A 9,356-nucleotide genomic window follows, 5' to 3' on the forward strand; every position below is an offset into this window, starting at 1 on the left:
AGAATCAAATCTGCTTTTAGTCTTTGGAAAACCACCTTAACGGGTTTGAAACCAATGTAGAGAAAACCCATAACTCATCCTATTCACTCTTTCACAAAACAATTTCAAACTACTTTACATTAGAATGAGCACTCAGGTTCACGTTCTAATAAGCACTCAAGTCATAATTACCGAAACAATGCACATTGCCATTCGATACAAGGTAAACGTTACCATCTCCAATATATTGGATAAAAAGCCATCTCCAGACTATTCATTCTTTCACATGGTGACTTCAAATTATGTCAAATTCGATCACAGGATTCAATTTCCTATGCACTTTATGAGTGTTATGATATAAACCAACGTCACCAGCTATTCATTCATGATTCATGACCCGAGAGCTAACATGTATATCAAATCAAACCATGTCTACAAAATGTATAAATAATTAAGAGAAGAACACAATAATACTGAACTAAAGCTTTTGTTATTAAGCGAAAGGATTTTACAGATGTATTGGGACATGAAGGCAATAAAAACTAAAAAAATTTATTAACAGCTTCATCACATCTATATAAGAGAAGCTGTTTAAGGATCAAGGATCTCTAACCCTTGGAAGCCCATCCTTCCCCCCATTGCTGAAGTAGGCTTCCCAGACCTTTTCAAACACATGCCACGTCAGTAGGCTATCAGACCCAGCCTGGTGACACTTCCCAACAGCACGAACCACACCAAGTGACTGTGCCACCCTGTCCAATCCCCCGTGAAGCCCCCGACAAAATTTGATTAAATGCTTCACATCATAGACCCTGGAACCAAAATAGACCCTAAGCATACTAAGAAACTCAGCAAGTGTCCCCGGAAGGGCCTGCCCAGTGAGAGCCTTGATGAGATATCCAAAGTCATACCCACTGTGAAAGGTTATGTAAGTGACATTCTCGTTGCACACGAGGCCAGAGGACATCATAAGCTCTGCAAAGCGAGTGGCGCATGCGCCTAATTTGTGGGTGGCCTCAAAGTTTATGCCCTGGTGACGGAGAAGGTCAATGGAATTGGGAGCGTGATCATCACGTGCCAAGTCAAAATCACGAAAATTAAACTCCCAGATGTAGCAGTGGTTAGCCTCTCCAAGGTCAGGGAGGTTCCCCGACGAGTCTGATAAAGTGATACCCACCTGGATGAGCTTGAGCGCATCAACATTCGACTTAAGTGTCTTGTAATGGTCCATGGGATCAGAGTACGGATGCTGGTGGCGGAAGATGACGCCAGGGAACTCGGTATCCATAGAAACATAAGGGAAACGATCAATGAGACGGCGAATGAGCGCGAACTCAAATTCCAGATTGCTGGACCAAACTGAACGAATCGCAATAGGTTTTCTGGCGTATTCAAAACCCGCCACCGCCTCCGGTAACCACTGCCTAAGAGGGGGAGTGGGTGAGGACGGGGACAAGGGATAGGGTGGAGAGTCATCCACGAACGGGGTGGCAATGGCAGTTGCCATTGAAGGGATCCAGATCGAGGAATTGATAGTGACTGGAATTGGGGGGAAGGCTAGGGCTTTTATAGGTGGGGTTACTGTGTGATTTGCGCACGAAAGTGACGAAGTGAGCCGTCGGGCTGGGAAGCCCATGCTTTTTAGATGACAATTTTGCCATTGGTTCTTTACTCAAATTTCATGTAATGCCCCAGTAATATTATTATTATTATTATTATTATTATTATTATATTAAGTTTAACCTTATACAAATTTGCCCCCGTTTTTGGCCTTAATTTTGATTAAAATGGGAAAATAGTAATTTTTTTATTTTCTTGAAAAATTGATGGTTGTAAAAGAATAAAAAAATTTCGATTTATATGTAATATTATTTTATTGAAAATTGTGCGGTAGAAAATAGGAGAGAAAAAAATTTAATTTAATTTGATAAAATTTAATGGATACCAGACGGGGCTTAGATTGACTTTTTGAAATTAATCTTGAGTAGATTTTAAAAAGTCCTAATTTGTCTTCGATTTTAGATTTGTTTCTTTAATATTTTAACTATCTTGAATGGATGCAAAGAAGAAATTATGATGTAGTTTGCATTTTAATAAAGTATCCTTAAAAGCATTAAGTGTGACGAAAGAGTGAAAAGATTGAGGAATGTCACACAATCTAAATTATAACACAATATTTTAAAAAGATATGTAAAAATCAAGAAATATATATTTTACTTTACTAGAGTGAAACGCGCAATCAAGAAGTATTATTACACACAAATAAACAAATTTGTGCCGATATGCATTGAATTAAATAGATTATAGTTATAAATGTAATCTAAAAAGGCGAATTGATACTGAAGTATGCACGGATGACATATCTTCCAAAAAAAAAAAAAAAAAAACCCCACTAACATAAATTTGTACTATTTTGAAAATCGGATTCATCAACCCACACGTATTTATAGTTACAAAATAAAATGATCTGACTAACATAAATGTGAGAGCTTTTGTACTTTAGCCCCTATTTAGTAAGATTTTTTTACAACTTATTTTTTTCAAATTTATTTTTAACCATATATTTTCTTAATAAAATAATTTTTATCCATGGATTCATAATTTTTCCTACTTTTTAATCATACATTCTCCAACAAAATTACTTTCACAAAATTTTATTCTCAAAAAATTTCAAATATGCTCTTAGTGTTAGTGTGTGATTGTGGCACTAAAATAACTTTGGTACATGGCAATAAAATGTGACATACACATAAAATACCATCACACATGCTACCCAAACATGAACTAGCTCTATTTTACAGAACGCGTATCTATTTCATGTCTACTCTGCGTTCAAATAATATAATGATGATGAAAAATCTCTTTGAAAGTTGTATGCCCATCTTCATTTTTCTTCATGCCACATAGAAATATCATTTGCCCACCAAAGTACGAATTGTTCACTATTGTATACATTATTCATGCATCAATTTCACACACATACTATATATGGACATACGTTGGTCAATAATAACATGTCACATAAAGATACCTCATAAATTGTAATGCATAATGCATTTGGATAACGTGAATACTAGTCAAATTGTAACGATCTAAGATGTCAATCTCAATGATTAAATGTATAAAAGCATCATATCAGGCTACCAAATATCATACGATATTCAATATAATAGTAATCAAGTTTAAACCCTGAGAAACCAAGTTTTAGCTCTTAAAGCTATGTCCACATGTTGTGAGGTGCATTGATTTTTTTAGAGTCTAACTTCATACTCATAATTAAAAAAAAAAATAACAATTTGATTGCAAATCTAACTCAATAGAGCAGTACCTATGTATATGTATTTGCACATGATAAAAATAGACTATTATCTGTCAAATATTATTGTATTCTTGACTATGGATGACAAATGAAGAAATGTAATGAACCACTAAGTGAAGCATGAAAGAACCTCTACGCTTGGACTAACCTACATTCTACTGCTAGAACTGATCAACACATTTTTTTAACACACATTGCAAGTGACAATTTTGTCACGTAGTTTAAGCATATTATAATTTAGGGGCTTCTATGGTCGCCTTTATTATTTTGAGCAATAGTCTGCTCATCCTTGATGTTTTAAGCATATTATAATTTAGGGGCTTTCTAATCTAATCCGAATAATCAAACCAACAAATCAATGGTAATTGAAGCCTTTTCCAAATTGAAAAATATTTTTCCCCTATGAATAAGGATAAGATCGTATTGCTCAACAATAACCCATCTTTCAAGTGCACAATAAGATAAAAACTAGAGGTGGGTGTGAGTTTGATTGGAATGGGTTGAGTCAATTTTTTACCCAACCTAACATGGTTGATTTGAGCTAAAGTCAAACGAATCCGACCCATTTATGTGTTTCAACCCAATCCAATCAAGTTTTCGGTCTGGTTGGATTGGATTGGGTTGGTCGATTTAGACATTACAAATCATAAAAATATGCTCGACAGAAAAGCATATCAACCACATAAAATACATAAATAAAAGTGCTAAAGAAAGAATATAGAGGCAACTTGTACCTGTAATTAAAAATGCATTTGTTTTCAAATCAAAGCTTAACAAGAATGTGAAAGATTAGTATCAAGAGAGCTACAATGAAACTTCCACCAAACAAACAAATATTTCTTCACTTTCTATTCCCAATTCTCGATTCAATTTCTCTACAAACAAATTCACTGTAAAGAAAAACAAATTGACAAGTAAACAAAGCAATAAGCTAAACAAATTAATGAACTGTGTTATATATGCCTCTAATCTTCACACCCAAAGTGGCTGAAGTCGTTCAACATATACTCCTCTCGCTAACATTTTATATCTCCGCTCATTCAACTTAAGTGTAGCCACTACCTATTTGCTCTTTCTCATTTCATCTTGATTCCACAACCACAATGCTTTGGCCATGAACAAAAACTTGTAATTAAACATGAAGGAAAATGCATATATTATACAAATTATCATCTTATTTAAAGGAAAAATATAAGCCCTGAAATCAAGGCCCAAATTATCACATTTGTAAAATATAAATGAATAATCAACTTAAAATTTAAAGTTAAGAATTTAAGGTTAAGAGTATATGTTCGTGTAAAATCCGCAAGTGGACATGATCATTGACAAGTAATACGTGATGAATAACGTGTATCGTCCTACAAGAAATAAAATTCAATGGAGTGTACTAGTCTTTAATTAGATTCAAAATAAACAAACAGAATAAATTTGTGGTTTTTAATTATTCTAAAGTAATTTACTAAAATTTGTGTTTTGTATATATATGGGATGGGTGTTGGATTACGAATCCACCTATTATTATCTATTTTAATTCTCAATTATTATCTTGTTTGATCTTTATTTTGGGAGACATAATGCATTATGAATAGCAGATTGATAGAGAATGTATGGTTAAAATTTAAAGAAAAGTTTTGAATTTGTGTGTAATATTATTTTATTGAAAAATGTGTGGTTGAAAATGAGTTTTGAAGAAATGAATTTTTAGAAAAATGAGAATTAAACAAGAGCTATGTAACTAGTTTCGTTCTTGTATTCTTGACAATCGACAATTCTATTGTAATTAATTTTTTTCAAGACAAATTAATTCTATTATAATCACGACTCTAATATATTTCTAATCCGAATTCAAATGAATAGAAAGCATTTAATTTCACAATTATCTCAAAAATATACACGTGATAAATGTTATTACTAAAATTTATTGCACATGCATTAATCAAGCAATGTTCTAAGCCTATTGTAAGCCTTTCATCACTATAACAAGCAACCATATATTCAATTGATGATCAAATAATCAAATAATAAAATTTAGCATGGAAGATTAATCAAGAATTGTATGAATTTAAATAAGCTACTTGTCTTGAATTAAAAATAAATAAAAAATAATTTCATCTTCATCCAATACATGAAAAGAATTAGCCTAGTATAATGTTGAAATTAAGCACGTGTTTGAGCCACATTCTTGGAAAAAAATGCATTATTCATATCAAATCAAAGAGAAATGTGTGGTTAAAAAATAAAGAAAAGTTTTAGATTTGTGTTTGATATTATTTTATTGAAAAATGTGTGATTAAAATGATATCTAATCACTATTGAAAAATGTATATTTTTGAAAATAATGTGGCTCAAACAAGCCCTAAACAAATAAAAGATGAAAGATATCTTCAAAAATTGGCGGAACATAATTAATTTTCCAATTTCGTGCCCTTTTAATTTTCAACCCTGCTCCTTGTCCCGAGTTGAGGACAGGGTCTGGGACAAGGGTGCCACATGTTTTCCCCCCGTCCCCAACCCGAGATAGGTGGCTTTATTCTTCAGTTTTTCCCATAGCAACCACCGTTTTTTAAGGTTTTGTCTATTCCTTTATCAAATTTCGCATTCGCTTTATTCTTTTTTTCCTAATGCCATCGTTTTCAATGTGTATCTAAAATCAATCCCCAACTTTCTCTCTGTGTGTATATATGTAGGAGGCAGCCCTTTTGTTTTTGTGTTAATAGGATTCTAACGCAGCCCAATGTTTTGCACCGAAAGGGTCTCTTCTTGGGGAAAAATTCACAATTAATGTATTAAGTATTGACAATTCAATTCTCATGTCTAAAATTTTGAAAATGCAAAAATCAGAGTTTCATTTTTTAATTAAATATAGTTTATTAATTGAAAATAATAAGGTCACATTTACACCATTAATGGTCACAAGTTCATAATTATAAGTCACAAACTTATTTATTGGTCACGTATTATCAAATTAATTGGTCACAGATTATTTTGAGATCACAAATAAAAAATTTTATAGATCACAATTTATTTAGTTGGTCACATATGAAAAAATTTTACGTTACAATTTATCTATATTTTCGAATTTGTTTGTCACAATTATCAAATTTTAAAGTCACGGGTAATCAAATGATCGGTCACAGGGCAAATAGTTGGTCACATTACATACCATCACCTCTACTGCCACCACCGTCACTTTCCACCATCCTCACCCCGTCACCGCTGTCGACCACCATCTCACCGTCGTTACTACCATCACCGCTAGTTCTACTACCAACAATAACCACCCAGTTCCCCAACACAACCAAAACACGACCACCACCACCGCTCCAACAACTAAAAAAAACACCACCAACATCACCAATAGGCACTACCTCGATACCGCACCACCACCGCTCCATTACCACCATAGCACCAACACTGCCAGAGGTACTGCACACAATTCCAACAACACAACAGCACATACCACCACAAGTAGCAGCGCAACACATCTGCTTTACATAGAAAAAGCGGTAGCGCAGACATCAAAACCTCACCTACAAAACTATTGTCGCACTTCGGTCTGAAAAATTGTCACCAATACCATCAACACCACCACCATTGTCCACCGCCACCAACACCTCACCTACAAAACTGGTCGCCGCCACCAAGACCAACACAATTTACATTGTCCACCACCACCATCAATATCTCTGCATGGCGCACATTGGGTGGAGATCTTCACAACAGCGATGTTTCTCGGAACCTCTTGCAGATGGTGCCGCTCAGATCGTCATCGCGCTCCTTGCAGATGGTGCCACTCTCTTGCAATGGCGCCGGTCTTCTTACAGCGATGCTGGTGATAACGAGTAGTGAGAGAGAAGAGACGAATCTTAATCTAGGGTTTAGAATTAAATTGGGATGAATTGAAATAGAGTTGAATTATTTTATATAAATATTAATAATTAAATTAATACCTGGATTCTGAATAAAGAACTTTCCTACATGATTTTTGCATTTTGATCTTTAAATGCCTGAAGTCTTGCAATTTCCCCTCTTGTTTTCCTTCTTTTGCCATGTATATCTATGTAAAATTCAATTGCCACCCGTTTTAATTGAAGTCCAATTCGAGCCGTTCAGTTGTAGTCCAATTAGAGGTCCAAGTGAATATTGAATTTTTTTTTCAAAGCAAGTCTTTGTGCTGTCCATTGTTGTAGTAGAAAGTAGGAGTCTAACTATCTTCAAATTTCCAATCAATTCCAACCTTCTCATCCAATTAGGATTCCCAAAAAAATAATAATCCAATTCATTTTCAATTTCACTCGTATTGCAAGTCCAATTACAAAGCCCCACTAAGTATCAAATTCCCTTCAAGGCCCCACTCCATTTAAAATAGTGCAATTCAATCATTGAGTACAATTACTTGTGCAATCATCATCCTCTTCAAATTCTAACTTGTGAGATTTGATCCCAAAATTATAAATTTCATTCAATTTTGTCATTCTCCATTTCCAATTGCTTTAAATGAGTCCATCACTAAAAACAAAAGAAAATTAACTCAAGTTGAACTAAAAATTAATAATTTGACGACATAAAAGTTTAGTGATATGACTTGGATAAGTACACAAAACACATTTATCAATTCCAAAAGGAATAAAAGGCTGGCGATTAGCATCAAGCCTAGACACGAAACATAATTGACAATGATTTTCGTGGGTTGGTTCAATTTTTGCCCACCCATAATAAAAACTATAATTTACTAAAATACTTGAATTAATCATGATAATAAGTTTTAACAAAGCAAATTTAATCAAAGAATATCTTAACAAATCTTTTCCATTTTCAAAAACTAACAGAAATTCTATTGTGTGTCCCACAAATGTAACCAAATATTCAAATAAAGAATGTGTGGTGGAAAAGAAGAGAGAGAAAAATATATTTTGAAAAAAATGACTACCAAACGGGGCCTAAGTTATTTATACAGCCTAATCTAGCGTGCCAAACATGACCTAAGAACAGTCAGTTTAGAATATAGAATAGTATTTCTATAATGCATCATACAAAAGTTAAGATTACACAAGACTGAAATAAGATTAATACATATTAAACTCATGTTAACAATATAGTTTATCACCTTCTATGCTTCAAAGATATAATTAGATGACTTAACAAAAGCAAGGATACTATAAACACATGCACAAAATCAGGCCACTTCTTGAATCCAAGAAACTCGATTACTAATAAAAGGATTCAACAATTTACACGCAGAAGAAATCCCTTCAATCAAGCATAAACCAACAGTACAAACGTTTTCAAGAGGCCATCAGAGTCGAGAAGAAAACATTTTCGGGACGTGCCTTTCCCAATAGAACACTAGAAATAGGTTCCTTCGGGAGGCTGAACTAGCTTACGGTTTTGTGGGGCGGCCATCTCTTTCTTCAGTTGCGTCAGTATATCTTCCATCGTATACTCTCGCTGCCAATTTGTTAGAAGTACAAACTTCTTTGGTTCCACCTATACAAAGTAAAAGTTAAATGATTGTCATGCAATTCTATACGATGCATCCGTAAAGTATTCAGTCTATTTTTACCAATCCAACATCAAAGTTCCAGGTTAATAAAAACAAAAATTGTATCAACTTTACTATTAAATAAATGTCTTCGTACCAGTCCAGTTTCATGGTTGACGCAAGTCATGTTGATCCGAGAGTGGAAGCGAACACTTGGCGGCTTCTCCGGATAATCTTTGTCACAGAATAACTTCAACTGATAAATGCGACCTTCGTGTACACACTGAGGGGAAAAAAGAGACACTTGAGCTGTTTTCATCAATGAGGAGTTACATAAAGAAGCTGAAATATTAAATGATAAGCCTATTGGTTTACCATCAGATGATGCAATACCCCGCATTAAAAGAATAAAGTTTTAACTATTGCATCAAATTACATCCCATAGTCACAGTCTGATAGAAGTTTTATATTAACCCCACGCTTGATAAACATGACACAATAAAATCATATTAGATATAGTGTGGTAGAGATTTTGTTAATTGATTTTTTGACCGTAAGAGAAAAAGTAGGTCCTAT

At 34.0% G+C, this 9,356-nt stretch overlaps 2 protein-coding genes across 2 annotated transcripts; both read right to left on the reverse strand.

Moving 5' to 3' along the window:
• Nucleotides 1–447: 447 nt before the first annotated feature.
• Nucleotides 448–1,618, reverse strand: LOC111403983 (probable CCR4-associated factor 1 homolog 9). Its single transcript, XM_023032680.1, has one exon. It carries the CDS (start codon nt 1,613–1,615, stop codon nt 578–580), a length of 1,038 nt encoding a protein of 345 aa, XP_022888448.1. The 5' UTR covers nt 1,616–1,618; the 3' UTR covers nt 448–577.
• A 6,725-nt stretch (nt 1,619–8,343) lies between these two features.
• Nucleotides 8,344–9,356, reverse strand: LOC111403984 (ubiquitin-conjugating enzyme E2 variant 1C-like). Its single transcript, XM_023032681.1, has 2 exons — nt 8,938–9,356; nt 8,344–8,785 (listed from the first exon to the last, which is right to left on the reverse strand). Exons 1-2 carry the CDS (start codon nt 9,178–9,180, stop codon nt 8,645–8,647), a joined length of 384 nt encoding a protein of 127 aa, XP_022888449.1. The 5' UTR covers nt 9,181–9,356; the 3' UTR covers nt 8,344–8,644.

The sequence above is a fragment of the Olea europaea genome, chromosome 11 (genome assembly GCF_002742605.1).
Source record: "Olea europaea var. sylvestris chromosome 11, O_europaea_v1, whole genome shotgun sequence".
Taxonomy (NCBI): Eukaryota; Viridiplantae; Streptophyta; class Magnoliopsida; order Lamiales; family Oleaceae; genus Olea; species Olea europaea.